At 33.8% G+C, this 18,399-nt stretch overlaps 1 protein-coding gene across 2 annotated transcripts in view; it reads left to right on the top strand.

Moving 5' to 3' along the window:
- The window catches only part of Wdr7 (WD repeat domain 7), a 323,602-nt gene that overhangs the window by 84,330 nt on the left and 220,873 nt on the right, over positions 1-18,399 (top strand). For both annotated transcript variants that reach the window (XM_076836770.2, XM_076836771.2), the window contains exons 15-16: positions 10,670-11,439; positions 12,646-12,734. In XM_076836770.2, coding sequence (XP_076692885.1) covers positions 10,670-11,439; positions 12,646-12,734 — 859 coding nt within the window. The remainder of the gene's footprint in view (positions 1-10,669; positions 11,440-12,645; positions 12,735-18,399) is intronic.

Genomic DNA, 18,399 nt, shown 5'->3' with positions numbered 1-18,399 from the left:
AAAATAGGGCTGGGGATGTGGCTCTGTGGTTGAGTGTCACTGAGTTCAATTCCCTGGTACTCCACCTCCCAAATAAAACAAACAAACAAAATATTGTTGATACAAATAAAAAACCCAAATTGCATGATGAAACTAATAGCAGCTTATAATTTAAAAGCAAGAATAGCAGCATTTGAAGTTCATTGGATTAGACAAAAGGGAATGAAGGGAAGGGAGGTGGATAGGAATAGGAAAGCCAATAGAATGAATAGGACATAACTTTCCTCTGTTCATATATGAATACACCATCAGTGTGACTCCATGTCATGTACAGCCACAATGATAGAAAGTCATCTCCGTGTAGGTAAAGTATTTCAAAATACACTCTACTGTCACATGTATCTAAAAAGAACAAATTTTAAAAGGTGGGTGCGCGCTGAGGTTGTGGCTCAGTGGTATAGATTGGATTAGACAAAAGGGAATGAAGGGTAGGCACATGTGGGGCACTGTGTTTGAGCCTCAGCACCACATGAAAATAAATAAATAAGATAAAGATATTGTGTCCATCTGCAACTAAAAAAAAAAAAAAAAAAAAAAAAGCAGCATTTGAAAGCCAGTGCTTGAATGTACTGATATCAAAACATTGCATCTATGGGATATTCATATGTTCATGTGGAATAAAACCTTTGTACCATTACTCTGCATTTCAAATAGTATGACATTTAGTTAGAATACTGAAAGTCTGAATAAAACTAGTCATATGCTAATTTACAGTTATAAATAGCAAAATACAAAAATAGTACCTCTAGCATAATTAGCAAATTTAACCATAGTAACTCACTTTGTTACTGATTCTGTGTTTAAATTGCATCATTTGCCCTCCTACTTTGATTCCTTTTATAAGCAGCTCCCTTGACGAGCAAGGACCTTAGACCTGAACTTGAAAATCTCTGGACTCTATGAATGGTGAAATTTTCTAGAATGATGGATGACCGGGAAGACTTTGAGCCAGTGGCAATGATTGTGAAGTTTTAAAGTTTTTCCAATGTGAAGATGGTTTGATGATTTATATGACATAGTACTATAGACCCTAAAATTAACCTTGGAGGGAAATGTATTAGTCAGTCATCCCAGGGAGACACTTTATTGCAGTGTTCAAGTAGAGGTAGTATAATTTGAATGTAGTGGTTGTGGTCAAAATTCTATATCATGTCCTGAGTAGGTTGGAATAGGCAAAACATTCGAAGATCTTTCCACTAATGTCTCCACCCATTTGTCTCTTTTTATTTAGTGTAAAAATACCTATTTTTCTTAATCATATTCAAACCTTGGTCACAATCACACCAAGTAGCAATCAGTCTTGGTGAGAGTGATATCATCTCAGGCAGGATGGGTGGAAAGGAAGAGGAAGAAAAACAAAAGGGGAAGACAAAACGAGGGGATTTGTCAGCACAAACAGGATTTTAGTTTTTTTACGTTGAAACAACTTGGTTCTCTAATCTCCTTCACACATATTTTCAGAGAACATAGAACTTGCTGTTTGGTGCGTCTGGAGTGCCATGTCCCCTTCCTTCACCTGCCTAATTACCTCATGAATCTGACTTTGGTGACCATTGTCCCTACTAATAAAGCCAAGTCAGGCAGGGTCCAAGGATCTTTCTCTCTGATTCTTTGGCACTTGGTTTATGTTTCTGTTCTAGTGTTTGTTCTGTTGTACCAATAAATGTAAGTGAGTCGATGTGTGTTTTCATGTCTGTCTATATCAGGTGTTTCAACCTCAGCTCTACTGACATTTTGGGCTAGGTAATTCATTGTTGTGGGGACCATCCTGTGCACTGTAGGATTTTTAGCAGCATCCCTAGTCTCTTTCCACTAGATGCTGTTAGTACCCCCTCCCAGTTGTAACCAACAATGATACCTCCAGACATTGCCAAATGTCCCTGGAGTGTGTCAGAATCACCCTGACAAGAACCTTCACTCTGTATTTCACTAAGAGCTTCTCAAAGGACTATGGGATATTCCTCCTGGTATTTCCAGTGCTCAGCACAAGGTGTGCATTGACTTTCCATAAATAATCCAGTATTTGAGGGCTGACTAATGTGGAGTGCATTCGCCCTTTCTCTTTCCACCTTCTGGGTCTCAAATCTCTGTAGAACTCAGGCTGAGAACCTCTTGGTATTAAAAACGTGGGAAATATGAGACAGACATAGGGGGAACCTGATTTCTCCCATATTGTCACCATTGAATTTCTGTGTTACCCTGAGTGACTGACTTGCCTTTTAGTTTCAATTTGATTTTAGCTTTAAAATTGGAATAATTGTGTTGTATTGAAGTAAAATAGGATGTTTGAAAACATTTACCACAATTGGTGTTCATCACATACTAGTTTTAATACTCTTGATTGATTGATTCATGCATTTGTTCCACACAGACTGAGTGCATACCATAAGCTAGGCCCCAAGCTAGAACCAGATGTAGAATGCATTAATCACATCCACACCCAGCAGGCCCTGGCACTGAGGAATTCCTGCTCTGTGTGGGACACAGATGTGCAATTCATCCTGGTGAACCTTAGACTACTTAAGGTATGAACCACATGGGACACAACCATGAGGACATGAACTAACCTCAGGAGTTGTTGGGAAGGCCTTTCTGAAGAAACAAGGCTTGACAGCAGGAGGAAAAGTGTGGACGAGTGTCTTAGGCAAAGGTGGCACCATGAGCAGATGTGAGTGGGCATGGTGAACTGGCATACTGAGAATAGTGAGATGTGGGCCAATGGGGCAGCGAGAAGGAGAAAATTAAAAGTGATTTAAATCCATGGAGTGTCAATATTTCTGAAGTTAGGGGTTGTTCAACAGTGACCAGGGAGATTAGAGCTGTATATATATATATATATATATATATATTTTTTTTTTTTTTTCATTTCAGTCTTATACTTTTCCTTACCAAGTGAGCTTCCCAGAGTCTCACCTTGTTACCATTTACAGATTCCTTTACAGATGCATGCAGGGATTTGGCATACCCAGGAAGGTATTTTATAATAGACCTTTGGGATTTTACAATTTTTTTTTTTCCAGTTGGTTTAACACTATTTTCATGTGTACTTTTAACACATTCAAGATAAAATGAGCCAGGTTTTATTATCTCCCTCCGACCAGTGAAAAGAATACTGCTTGCATTATCTATTAGCTATTTGTAAAACCTCTCTGAGGTAGGTAGCTTTTTTTATTGGAAGATAGAGGAATTGATGCTAGGGAAGTGAGCCGATTCATATGAAAGTTCATGGAGTAGAGAATGGCTCCTAGCCTTGTTGCTTTGGTAACTTGGCTCTTTGGGAAGAATTGAAAATCAGGCTGGGCACTGTGGCGCATGCCTGTAATCCCAGTGGCTTGGGAGGCTGAAACAGAGAATTGCCTCAGCAGTTGTGATGTGCTAAGCAACTCAGTGAGACCTTGTCTCTAAATAAAATACAAAATAGGGCTGGGGATGTGGTTCAGTGGTCAAGTACCCCTGAGTTCAATACCAGTACCAAAAAAAAAAAAAAAAAAAGAAAAGAAAAAGAAAATCAATCTCTTGTATGCTAGCTACTGTTTTACAATTTATATTGTAAATGAATTTATAATAAGAAGACTATTAATATATTTATACAATCTGGATGTTATTCATGCATTATTATGCAGTATGATATGCTGATAGAAATAGCTTTGGAAGATATTTTCTTTGTAAAAGGCATGATCTAAATTTTTATACTTAATACTTATAATTTACTTTTATGGAATGATTTATAAATAAATTTTAACATTAAAATCCTTTAATATGTTAAATATCTTTTTTTAGTTTATTTGTATTTGATATTAATGAAGAAACATGAAAGGAAGGGAACTAACATGAACTATATGACTCCGTTGTCATTTATACCCAATTGTGGAATCGTATCTTATTCAAAAGCAAACAGTAAAGATAAGTGAATAGTATATGATCTGATTTCAGTGTGAATGGATTCTCTGAAAAGGACTCCCTTCATTTACCCTCACAACTGGTGTTAACTAACAGACTACAACAGCAGAGGGCACCAAATATCCACTTCAATCTTACACATTTTCTTGATAATTCCTAGTTTTTAATGTTTCCCTCTCCAGTCTCTCCTCTCTTTCTCTTCCTTCCTCCCTACCTTTCTTCCATTTTTCCAAAATTAAAACAGTCATTATTGAAATCGTATTGTAAATACTTTTTAGGAGATGGGGAGGTTTTTCCCCATGTAATTTTTAGAATATTTTAAAAGCACTTTAAGACATCAGTTTGTTTGTATTCAGTGTACCTTTTATATTTATCAGTGTGCATCAGAATTTCAGAGATTCTTCTAAAGGATTTTCTTCAAGAAAATATCATATACAAAATCCAAGGAGAAAGTTATTATTTTTTAAATTATTGTTCTTTTATTTTTCCTAACAAAAGATCATTGAGTAATAAACAAATTTTTCTTACAATATGTAGGAAATAAAAATTTTTAGAGTATGCATTATAAGTGTGATATATATATATATATATATATATATATATATATACATATATATAATGATTCATTTTGCAAAATAGAATATTTATGATTTGCCAAGTACAAATTTTCTTTTGTTCTATTTTAGGACTCAAGATTGACAATTATAGAGGGGTGTGTGTGTGTGTGTGTGTGTGTGTGTGTGTTGGGACATTTTTTTGCCAGTTCTTTGTATCCTTAATCTCTGGTTTCAAAGCAGATTCTGATTTAAAAAAAAAAAAAAAAAAAAAAAAAATATATATATATATATATATATATATATATATATATATATATATATAAAGCCTTCTGGTATAAATCAACTCTATTTTTATATGGAAATATGAACCATATATATCATTCATTATATGTTGAACTTAGTACTTGTTCATGAAAACAGTAAATTATTGTACAAGATTACTTAAAAGGATAGTCTTGAAAATTATGATATTAAGTAAGCTTTGAAATCAGGACCATTGAATTGAATGGTGAATGAGTAAAATTATTGCCAGTGTTTTAAATTTCTTTTAGTTATTGGATAAATGAAGTGCACTTAAAATATTAATCCTTATTAAGACTTTTACAACATTATGATATTGGTTTTAGGGGAGAAAGCTGTCAGGTGTTTCAGCAGACATGATTTAACCTGAATGTATTCAAACTTATTATGGTGATAAATGTTATAACAATGAAACATCAACATTTTTTCCTCAGCAGATTCAAAATTATTGCCTTTTGTTGCTGGGGTATATTGCATCTAGTGTATGTTTGTTTTGTATGTGTACTAAAAAAATCCATGCTTGAATAAAGATTACTCCAATCATCATGGTGCTGTTATTTTCCTGGGGTTTTTCACTTGAGAAACAATTTTACCTTGTATCCTTTGCATGATTGCCTGCCACAGGTTTGATTTTCAGTGGTGAGGAAGCAACACAATACTGTTTTCCAACATTGCATTTCTGTTGTATTTTAAGTCAGAGTTCTTATTTAAGATCTGAAGTGACAGATCTGTATTTTCCTCATACAGAAAGTATAAAGTTATAACAGACTTGATATTTATAATAAAGATGTCAAATATATCTTTCTTATGAGCTTTTTAAGTAGGTGTTAACATATGTGTGTATTTTGCATTTATCATTGAGTTTTACTAGTATTTTGAGAGCATTTCATTATACCTTATGATTCCTTGTTGGATCTTTTTAAGTAAGTTTTGAAACTATTTCATTAATGTAAGAGACTTTATTTTCTCCCAAGCATCTGGGAGATAATAGGCACTCCACAAATATTTGTAGAATTGAATTTAATCTTTCTTCTATGATAAATTAAAGATGAATTTGAGAGCACACATTTCAGAGGTTCTTAGTAAAGGTGACAGAGCAAACATTCCTCTTAAATATTTCCTGGATCGGATAGCCTGTATTTGAAATTATTAAGAATATACAGTGATTTGAAGGAATTTGTCTTAGTGCTCTATCTATAATTAAGGTGAGACCCTTGGCATTTGATAGATACTTTTTTCATTTACCTGTAACTAAACTTTACATTGCTAGTTAGAAAATAAGATGGGTCAGTGGTTAACTTTGCTGGGCATGTGTATTTTGTTGTAATAAGATTTTTACATTAGAGAAGCCACTTGTCAGGTAACACAGGCTCTGCAGGCCTTGGTGATGTCAGAGATTACAGCTCATCTACTTTTTTCTCCTGTTTTACTTTGGTTTTTCCTTACTTTCAGCTGTTTCATTTTGGTGGCATTTTTCTTTTCCTTACTCTTTCTGTGAGTTACTGGTAAGTACAGGGTTTGCACAATGACACAATCAGTAGCTCTGAGAATGATAAGAGGACTCTCACACAATCACATGCAGATGTCATGGTACCAGATGTTAGATAACCTTCTAGTAGTTCTAGCACATGACTACTCTTCTAGTAGTCCAAGCACATGACTATCTGCTCGAGTATCTCCAGAAAGACAGAAATGGGAAAATCTGGGGGTGCCGAAAGGGGCACATGTGTGGCTGACATCTCATGAGAGAGTTTGAGGTCCACTTTGTGTCCTCACTCTTGCCTTCTTTTTACTTTAAGCTGCTCTTGCTGCTTCACTGATTTCTTTACCAAACATGTTTGCTCTTGCCACATCATCCCTATCTCTTTGCTAAAAGAATTTTGCAGATCTTTACTGGGAAAACAGTATCTGTTAAAGCACTGTGGAGTTCTCCTTGTTTCATCTAGTTGTTCCTACCTCATGTCAGGTCTGTCTACTTAGCAGTGTTATAAGGTGGTATTTTACCTTTTGCAGTGACATAAACTACCATAATATCTAGCGTGGTGCCTGGGCTGTAGCAATGGTTTAGTATGTAGTAGTTATCTTTATTAACAATAATTTTTCATATCACTGATGTTATATTATATATGATACACTTATTATACATAATTTTATGTGTTATTCACTGACATTAGTGTTGGAAGGTACAAAGCATTAAGAGTAGCTTACAGGTCCAATGTTTGAAAAAGCCAGTATAAAGCACAGTGCTGTGAGAAAAGGTCAGCATCTCCTTCCATCCCACAGTTTACATTCTCATCTCTACTGCACACTTTCACCTGGATGGCTTCTGTTGCCTCCATTTCATATTCCTGTCGCTGCTGTAGCTCCTTTTTGGTAATCATTGCTGGTGGAAGACTTTATATGATTGAATTTGATCATATTACTCCATAAAGGGTTTGGATAGTAGTTTTCAAACTTCCTTGCATCAGATCATCTGGAGTACTCATTATACAGATTCTGGCACATTCTTAGACATATAGATTCAGGTCTGATATCAGGCCCAGGAATCTGTATTTCCCAAACACCCCTGATGATTCTGAGAAAAGTTCTTTAGTGTCTCCCCGGCCTGCAAGATCAAGTTCAAAAGCCTTAATGTGACCTCGATACTCCAGGGAAGCATTCCTTGCATTCTTTATATTGATCACCTGTGGGTTTTATCAGTGTCTACTGTGATGTTTCTGATCCTTGTTCTTTTTCATATCCTGCTACCTTTCTGCCAGGAGTGCTCTTTCATACTGCTTTCATGGTCACTCCAGGTGGAGTTGGTACTTTTTCCATTGTGTCTCTTTCTTTTGCCTTGCAACCCCCCTCTTTTTATAGTACCATTTATACTACCCTGTTATTACATGTCATTCTCTGTTATTCGATTCAAAATGTTACTTAGGTTCTATGACTAGAAAAGCCATTTCTTACTCTTCTTTTTGTCCTCAATGCCTTGCACAAATATAGAACATAATAGGCACTGAGGTGAGTGTAGAAGAGTGAATTAAATACAGGAGTAAGACTCAGAAAGCCTTGATTTTTTTAACTAACTATATGTAACTTCATATTTACTAATATGCAGTATAAATTCATCACATTACTTAGGTTGTTTAAGTGTTTTATGAAAATATTTAAGCCAGGCATGGTGGCGTATACCTGTAATCCCAGGAGCTTGAGAGGCAGAAGCAGGAGGATCGCAATTTCAAAGCCAGCCTCAGCAACTTAATGAGATTCTAAGCGACTTAGTGAGACTCTGTCTCAAAATAAAAAATAAAAAGGGCTTGCAGGTATGGCTCAGTGTTAAGCACCCTTGGGTTCAATACTTCAATTAAAAAAAAATTATATGCCATCCTCCTTTAAACATCAGTTCAGAAAAGCTTATACAAAGGGGTAGTGATAAGATCTACTTGAAGAATTCTTTATGGTGTAGGAGCCTGTTGATTAAAGCTGGAAAAGTAGTTTATCAAGTCAATGGGTCTTGAACTTTATGCATTTTATTCTGGAAAAGTAGTTTATCAAGTCAATGGGTCTTGAACTTTATGCATTTTATTTCAGAGCATTATTTTTCTAGTTATGAAAATAATATACATTATTTATAATGTAAGAATTAGAAATACAAACAGAATGTTCTATAATTCCACTACAAGATATTACAGTTAACATTTTGTGTGCTGTTTCTTTCCAGTCTCACTTGCTATACTCATATATATTTAAGTGTTAAATAAGTGAAATTGGGACTATACTCTGCACATGCACGTGACTGTGTAGTTTTATTTCACTTAAAAGTGGAACATAGGCATTTTGCCATGTGGTTAACTATACCTAGAAAGCATGATTTGTAATGATTGCAACATTCATTCTATCATATGGCTATGCTCAAATTATTTACCTATTTCCTTATTATATATTTAGGTTGTTTCCAATTTTTGAAAAACAGATACCAAAATTAGGATGCTGCTTCACTGAACATCCTTGTATAAAAGTCCTTGTCTGTATTTCTGACTTAATATTTAGGTTAGGATCCTGGAAATAAACATATTGTATCAAACAATGTTGATCTTAAGGATTCACAATGTATTTTGTCAAATTACCGTTCCAAAAGCTTGCACATCTGCTGTGTGTTGATTTGATTTTCACTATACATGTTTTAGTGTTTCTTGTTAACAAATTTTATAAGTGATGTGGTTATTTTAACTGCAATTTTCTTGATAACTAGTTTGAGCAGGCTTTCTGTGTTTTTATTGACTGTGTTTCTTTTACTGTGAATTGTCTTTGACCTTTATGTTTTTTCCCTTTTCCTTTTATTTTGGGCATTAGTATTCTTATTTACTTAAAAAAATTTGTATAGATTATAACTTCATTAGTATTATTTCTGGCATATTTTATTTCTATTTCTTACTTGCCTTTTAACAATTGTTTTTACAGTAGAGAATTTTAAGCATGCTTATCATTTCTCATCTCAAAATCAGACATTCATCTATATTTTGATTTAGTTTTCAGAATTTGTTATTATCTGTTTCTCTTAATAATATATGATAATGGAATGTTTTTTGGCAGAAGAGTGACATGATTAGATTTGTGCCTCAGAAGGAAGTCTGTGGCTCTGTGGGGGTGGCCTTGGGGTAAGGCAAGATGAATGCCTGTACAGCTTGACTTGAGCTGCAGACCCAGGGTCTGAATTTCTGTGGTGAAGGTGCAGTAAGAAGGAGTAGTGGTTCTTGAGGACTAAGAAGACACTGCAGGCTTAGTGGGAGGGTATAGGTGACACGTGTTAAATTGGAGGCTGGCTCCATGGGCCATCCAACTACTAGCATGTGGAAATACAGGACTGGAATTACTTTCAGAGGCCGGTCTGGCTGGAATTTGGGAGCAGTTACTTACAGGTGATATAGTTCTAGTGCCAAAGGAATAATGACCCAGCAGGTGGCTGCTGAGGAGGAGGAAGGTTCAGAATTAGATAGCTTGGCTCTCTGGGGGCAGTAGGTGGGGATTCAGGGATGCTATAAGGTGGTTTTTTATTCTTTCTCTTTATTTATATTCTCAGTCTCTCAGGAAGAACAACAATAGCAATAACTGTAAAGATTAGGAAGGACAAAGACTGAAGAGTTCCCACTGGATTTACTGTACTACTTTCACTAAATTTGACTAAAAGTGATAGTAGAAGGGGAAGGGAATGGAAGGGGAATGGTTAGACTAACACTTCAGGATCTGGAACAACAACAAAAAAGACTTGAATATGTTCTCTATACTGAGGGAAGGAAATCTGTGAATAGGGAGAGACTGTAGGCAAATTAGCCAAAGAAAGAATTTGGTGGTACAGCAATGTCAAAGGATTGGAAATCAGAATAAGCGAACTCTTTCAGGTAGAACAGTAGTTCATTCATAGAGACAGAATTTGCCTATAAGTTATTGAAAAAAATTTTAATCTCTTCTATGAGCAAAAAGACTCCTTGCTTCAATAAGACACTTTTTCTTTGATTTTTTCATAATCTTTAAAAAAAATTTTTTTTATTTAGTTGTTGATGGACCTTTGTTTATTCATATGTGGTGCTGAGAATTGAACCCAGTGCCTCACACATGGTAGGCAAGCGCTCTACCATTGAGCTACAACCCCAGCCCCTGATTTTTAATTAATGACAATTTTATGATTGTTTTAGCATACAGTTCTAATTGTATAAAATGGTTCTTTAACATGCTGCTGCTGATTTGCAAAGTTAGTGTTATTTTTAATGAGATAAACCCCTGAAAAGACAGCTTAAGAAGCATTTTAATTCTGCTATTTATTGTTCATTAATGAATAGTAAAATTAAACACTTTTAATTATAACCATTTTTTAAAAATATCTCTTGCAGGGGAATTTACCTAAATATTCTCATAACTCCCTGATGGTTCAAGCAATAAAGACAAACCTCACAGACCCCGACATACACGTGCTTTTCTTTGATGTGGAAGCGTTGATTATTCAACTCCTGACTGAAGAAGCCTCTAGGCCGAATACTGCGCTTATTTCCCCAGAGAATTTGCAAAAAGCATCTGGCAGTTCAGACAAAGGGGGCTCTTTTCTAACTGGAAAACGAGCAGCAGTTCTCTTCCAACAAGTGAAAGAAACTATCAAAGAGAACATAAAGGAACATCTCCTTGATGATGAAGAGGAAGATGAAGAGATAATGAGGCAGAGAAGGGAAGAAAGTGATCCTGAGTATCGGGCCAGCAAATCTAAACCCTTGACCCTATTAGAATATAACTTAACTATGGACACTGCAAAATTGTTCATGTCCTGCCTTCATGCCTGGGGTTTGAATGAAGTTCTGGATGAAGTTTGTCTTGATCGCCTTGGAATGCTGAAGCCACACTGTACAGTATCGTTTGGCCTTTTATCGAGAGGAGGTCATATGTCACTAATGCTGCCTGGATATAATCAGGCTGCTTGTAAACTACCACATGGGAAACCAGAAGCAGGAAGGAAGTTGCCAGCAATGGAGGGAGTAGGAAAGGGGACTTACGGAGTATCCCGAGCAGTCACCACCCAACATCTCCTGTCTATCATATCTTTGGCAAATACTTTAATGAGTATGACCAATGCAACTTTTATTGGTGACCATATGAAGAAGGGTCCTACCAGGTGTGACCTGATAGTTTGATTTTATTTTTAAGTTTTTAAAAAAGAAACCTATTTTTGTTATTGTTACTTTTTTTTGTTTCTAAATACTTCGACCATTTCAGTGTTTCCTCTTTAAATTTTAAAACACAAAAATGCTTAGTTTAAGACATATATATAAAATATATGTAATTTTATATATACATAAAAAACTTACTGGCTATTAAAAGGGGGTTTAGAATGTGGGAATTGATCATATAGACTAGCTCTTGAATAAATATGATTTTAAAATTGTGTACTAGTTTAAAATGCTTCTCAAACACAGATATAATGAATGATATGTTTTCAGTGACTGGCTTCAGAATTTTGTAAGTATAATCTGAATTTTTCAGCAGGGAAAGAGAAAACAATTTTTGAAAACCAGAGTACTGTATTAATGTTTTTAGAACATCTAACTTGCATGCTGATTTCTATTTTCCCCAGATTATGAAGACAACTTTTTATTATATTTTATTGAGAGTTAACTACCATATCAAGAATTTTTTTAAATAAATAATTATATAGCATTTACTCTGTGTTAGGTTTTGTTGTAAGTATTTTACAAAAACTAACTCATTGGTGCTCTTAACTCTATAAGGTAAATGGTTTTTATCATCCTTTCATTATAGTTAAGAAAATTCAGATAAGTGAAGTAACTTGTACAAGGTCACATCTGCAATCAGTAGTAGAGCCAGAATCCAAACTAAGATCTTCTGCCTCTGGGTCCAAGATTTTGTAATGCCTTAATGCCTTTTTAAAAATATGTTAGGACTGAGTACTTTTTAAATCCAATATATTGTTCCATGAATTCATTTGCACCAGTGATAATGGGTTGGCTGAAATCTTAGCATGCTAATATTGAAGAATGGAGAATTAAGAATATTTACCTGTCAGTGGTAAATATTGGAATGTTCATAAATATTTCTTGAACTAATAGTATAAATTGTAGGTATAAAATTTTTACCTGCTACTTACTTAATCATGTAATTGTTTTATCATATTAAAATTTGAAATGGAAAATGTTAGTGCATATAAAATTCTTAAAAAGCCATCTTTTTGGAACAGTAAATTGAGAATGTTTTTTATGTTTCTTTGCAATTAATTTGAATCTAGAAAACAATATTTTAAGTAGTTCTAGAAATATGAAAATGTGAAAGAATATATACATGTATTTTTTTCTTCTGTTTAAAGGCCACCTAGACCAAGCACCCCAGACCTTTCTAAGGCAAGGGATTCTCCTCCAACTTCCAGTAATATTGTGCAAGGACAGATTAAACAAGGTAAAATTAAATCTTATTAAGTAATTGACATGACATTTCAGCTGTAGAAACTGAGGAGACATAGCTAATGTATAATCATAACATTTTGTTTGTCTCAGGTTGTTAAAAGAGAGAAAAGTTGTTATATTCCAGATGTAAATATGGATAATTAAGATGTCAGTTAAAAATAAATCAAATTTATTTGGAAATTGATAAATGAGCATATTTCACATAATTTTATTATCCTGTCTTTGCCCTAATTTTTATGCATTAGGGGCACCTTAACTTGACAACACTAGTGTTTAATTGTGTGTATCTTGATTTTAAAAGCTATACCTATTTTTAAACTACATTTAAGAATATTTAAATTCATGGTTCAATACTATAACTAATTTGCCACTTGCCAGTAGTTTATACATTGTGACTCACAAGTGGATATCCTTGTTAAACTATTCTTTTTATCTCTTTATTTAAATCACTATATACCATCATTTTCATTTTAACTTTGTCTTTCATTAGTATACATACAAAAAAGTGCACAAAACAGAAATATACAGCTCAGTGATTTTTACCAGCTGAGCACTCTTGTAACTACCTCATTGGACAAGGAATACAACATACCAAGAGTTCAGAAGCATCTTACACTCTCCCACCCCGTTATCATACCTTCCCTTCCTAAGGGCACCTTACAGGTTGATCATCCCTAATCAAAAGTCTGAAATCTGATATCCTCCAAAAATCTGAATTTTTTTTAATTCTTTTTGTTCAGCTACTTCTTTGCTTTCTTTTATAGTTAACATCACCTAAGTTTAAATTCCTAAACTTTATAATTCAGTTTTGCCTGGCTTTTGAGCTTTACGTTAATTCAGACATAGAGTATGTATTCTTTGGTGCCCAGCATTTTTTGTGAGATTTGTCAGTGTTGCATTTGATGGTTCATTTTCATTACTGAGATTATCCTGAAGAATGAATAGATCACAATTTACTCATTTTGTTTCTATTAAGAATGGTGTTAGCTTTAGGATTTTCTAAGATGCCCTTTATCAGGTTTAGGAAGTTCCTATATGTGCCTGGTTCATTGAGATATTTTTACTATTATTATGAATGGACATTAGATCTAGTCAGATGCTTTTTCTGCATCTGTTGAAATGATTATATGATTTTTCTCCTTTATTTTCTTTATAAGACAAAATATATTGACTTTTTGTACTTTTTTGTTTTAAAACAACTTTGTAATATAGACCACAGTTCATCATTATGAATTATTTATTTCGTGGGTCATTAAATACAATTTGCTAAGATTTTGTTGAGTTTTTTTTTTCCGTGTGTGTGTGTGTGTGTGTGTGTGTGTATGTGTGTTTGTGTGAAGGATTTTGATGTGTGATTTTCATTTTTGATAATGGCTGTGCAATTTTGATAACAGGTAATGCTGGCCTACCAAATGAGTTAGGGGGGGATTCTTTTTCTTGTATTTTCTGGAAGGATTAGTGAAAGCTTACAGGCCTGGAGTTTGCTTTATGGGAAAGTTTTTTAACTACAGATTAAAAATATTTAAATTTAAAATAGAAATAAATGGAAAATATAAATATATATTCATGTTTTTCAAAATTCCCCTTGAGCGAACTTTGATAGATTGTGTCAAATGTATCAATAAAAAATTGTAGGACTTGAAATTTTCTCTACTTTTTCATTTTTAATTTTCATAATTTTTGTTTTTTTTTCTGTTTTCCAAATCAGTCTATCTAGTAGATTAATAATTTTATGGTTCTTCTCAAAGAAATAATTCTGGTTTCATTGATTGTATCTGTTAATTTTGTTTTCTACTTTATTGATTTTTTGCTTTGATATATGTTAATTCATTATTTTCTGTTTTTAATTTGCTTATCGTTTTTAGTTTCTTAAAGTGGAAGCTCAGGTGGTCATTTAATGCTATAATTTTCTCTCCAAGAATTCATTGCTTTAGTGGTATCTCATACATTTTTATATGTTGTACTTTTTCTTTTTGTGTGTTTCATTTATCCATAAGTAATTGAGTAATGAGTTTTTGAAATTTTTAAACATTTGGGGATTTTGTAATGATCTGTCTGGTTTCTAATTTATAATAGTCAAATTATATTTTGCATTGTTTTAATCCTTTGCTACTTTTTCAGTTTATTTAAAAAATAGAAAGTATATTTCGAGTATGTAATATGATGTTTTGAAACAAATGTACATTTTAGAATTCCTAAGCTTATTAACATGTCCAGTTCCTCTTACGTGTATCATTTTTTTTCCTAGTGAAAACACTTCATCTTTACTCTCTGAGCAGTTTTCAAGTATGAATATGATTGTTATTAACTCAGGTCACCATATTTTGCAATTGGAATCCTTTTGAATTTGTTGATACTTGTTTTTTGTCCCATAATATGTTCTATATTGGTAAATATATTGCATGCACTTTAGGAGACTCGTGTATTCTACTGTCATTGAGTGGAGTATTGCAAAAAGTCAGTCTGGCCAAATTGCTTGACAGTGTTTAAGCTGTGTGTGTGTGTGTGTGTGTGTGTGTGTGTGTGTGTGTGTGTGTATTTGCTGGCTTTTCTGCCTAAATGTTTTTTATCAGTAGATAAGGACACTGACATCTGCATCTATGAATTTGTTTATTCCTCCTTGCATTTCTATCAGTTTTTTTTTTTTTGAAACTTCGTTATTAGGTGCATAAACCTCTGGGGCTGTTATTTCTGAGTTTTTGACTCTTTTGTCATTTAAAATGATTTTTCTGTTTGCTGTTATTCTTTGCTCTGAAATCTGCTTTGTCGATAATATTGTAGCCATTTTAGCATTTTGGCTTTTATTATTCTGGCTTATTCTCTCCCATCCTTTTACTTTTTACCTACTGGGTCTTTTTATTTAAACTATGTTTCCTGAAAGCAGTGTGTAGTTTAGTTTTGCTTTATTTATTTTTTAAATCCTATCTGACCTGCTTTCTAAATGTTTAAACATTTGCATTTAATATAATCATTGATATGTTAGATTTGGATATTATTCTGCTATTTATTTTTATCTTTGTCCTATTTATTCTTTGTTCTTTCTTTTCCTTCTGCTGTCTTTTGGATGGATAAAATGCATTTTATGATTTCATTTAATCTTCTTTGTTAGTTTATAAGCTAATTATTTTATAATATTACTGGTTATTTTAGAATTCATAGTCTACATCTTTAACTTACCACAACATACCTTTCTGTGATATTATACTACTTGACACTTTTAATATTGTATTTGCATTTCTTAACTCTTAGTCTTTATGATATTGTTAACCTGTCTTTTACTTTTACATATGTTATAAATCTCACAAATCATTGTTAAGAATTGTGTGTAATAGTCAATTAAAGTTCAAAAAAAAAAGAAGAAGAAAAAGAAATGCATATATGTATATTTACGCATTTGGTTGCTGTCTTGATGTTATTTATTCTTTTGTGTAATTCCACATTTCCACATTTCTATCTGCTGTAATCTTCCTTTTGCCTAAATGACTTGCTTTTCTTGTAGAGGACCTTCTCTTTTTTAGCTTTGTGTGTTTGAGAACATTTTTATTTGCTTTTTTTTTTTTTCAAGATTTTTTTTTTCTTGTACCATGATCTGGGTTGACTGTTTTTGTTGGTCAGTACTTCATGGCTTGCATTATTCCTAACAAGAAATATGACTTTTTCTTATGTTTGTTCCTCTGAATGTAGCATTACTTTATTATTCTTGCTGCTTTTAAAATTTTCTCTTTATATCTAGTTTCTAGAAAGTTGATTATGTGGTATCATAGTATTTCTCATAGTATTTCTTGTGGCTGGAACTTATTGAATTTCTTAATTTTATAGTTTTCATTAATTTTGAAAAAAACTTAACCAATTATTTTTCAAATGTCCTTTCATCTCTCTCTCTTTTTAAAATATCTTTATTTTTATTTATTTATTTTTATGTGGTGCTGAGGATCAAACCCAGGACCTCACAAGTTTGAGGCAAGCGCTCTACCACTAAGCCACAACCCCAGCCCATCTCTCTTTTTTCTAGTGGACTCAAGTAACATTAGGTTGCTTGAAATTGTTTCATAGATCACTGCTCCTCTTTTATTTTGGGGTTCTTTTTCTTCCCTGGGTTTTGGTTTAAATTTGGATGATTTCTCTGCAGTGTCTTCAATTTCATTAGTCTTTTCTCATTAAACTGCCACTAATCTCATCTCAATACTTTTTCATCTCAGACAGTATGCTATGTATTTCCAGAATTCTGACTTGGGGCTTTTTAAAAGATATAAGTTGTGGTTATAATAACTGTTTTAATGGCTTTGTCTCCTAATTCTGATATCTCCTTCAGTTCTGGACTGGTTTTGATGAATTGTTTTCTTCTTTATGTGCTTCCCTGCCTCTTGGCATGCCTTATAATCCTTGATTAGATAGCAAATGTTTGTTGGATTCTAGATATTTTTTTTGAGCTTTTTTTTTTTTTTTGGATCCAGTTATGTGGAAACTGTTTGACTTATTTTTTTTTTTTTTTAAGTTCTGCTTTTATGATTTGTTAGGTAGATTTGGAGCATTGCTCATGTAAGGCAAATTACTTCCTATAATGGAAGCAAGATGTTCCTGAACACTCCTGTCAAATGCTCAGTCAGACTGGTGGGAACAGGCACTGTTTCTGGCCTTTCTCTAGCCCAGAGTAGTCTTCTTCCACACAAGTTCTGATTGGTGCTCTGCTGAGCAATCCAAGGGGACTTCAGTCTTTTTGGTTCTCCTTTCTCTGTCCTGTGAGTCATAGCTGCCCTGGTTTCCTGAAATTCTGAGCTTTGTCTACTCAACTCAGGGAGACTGCTTTGCTTCTCCTCAGTTCCTCTCCCTGTACCTTGTTATTAAATCTCTTTCAAGGCTATAAGCTAGACTTATCATAGAGCACACTTGGTCTCCCATGTCTCAACCCTTTATTGCTTTCTTTCTTCCTTTTCCTTTCTTTCTTCCTTTTCTTTCTTTTTTTTAAGATGGGTTGTTCTTACTCCATTTTATTCACAAGTACAAGTGTCTCTTCCTTCATTTGAAAATGGGCTTCATACACTTTTTTGGGGGGAGGAGGTTGGGAATTGAACCCAGGGGTGCTTAACCACTGAGCCACATCCCCAGCTCGCTCTCTCGCGCTCTCTCTCTTTCTCTCTCTTTGTCTCTCTCTGTCTCTCTTTTTCTCTCTCTTTTTAATTTAGAGACAGGGTCTCATTAAGTTGTTGAGGCTGGATTTGAACTTGTGATCCTCCTGCCTTACCCTCCTAAACCACTGGGATTACAGGTGTGCGCCACAATACCAGGCAGTGCTTCATGTACTTTATTTAGTAAAATTCTTTATGTTTCTCCAAGTTTTAATGTTTTTAGAGCATTGTTATATGGAGAAATGAAAATAGTCTTTGATTCAGGCACAACCAGCATTTTAAAATTCCAGATCTTGTGCATTTTCTCCAAGAGTATCTATGTATTTTTCTGAATTCACTTGCAGTATCTTCCATGGATAGATTAAGCAAATTGGGCAGCACATGTTTTCCTTCATTTAGTTTAGAATGTTTTAATGATCCTGTTAAGGATAGTTTGTTGTTGCTGTTGTTCGTTGTCGTCATCATCATCATCATCTTTGTCATCATCATCATCATCTTTGTCATCATTCTTAGTAGTTGATTCTTCTTGAA

Source organism: Callospermophilus lateralis, chromosome 17 (genome assembly GCF_048772815.1).
Source record: "Callospermophilus lateralis isolate mCalLat2 chromosome 17, mCalLat2.hap1, whole genome shotgun sequence".
In the NCBI taxonomy this organism is placed as follows: Eukaryota; Metazoa; Chordata; class Mammalia; order Rodentia; family Sciuridae; genus Callospermophilus; species Callospermophilus lateralis.
This window is presented reverse-complemented; position numbering and strand designations above follow the sequence as displayed.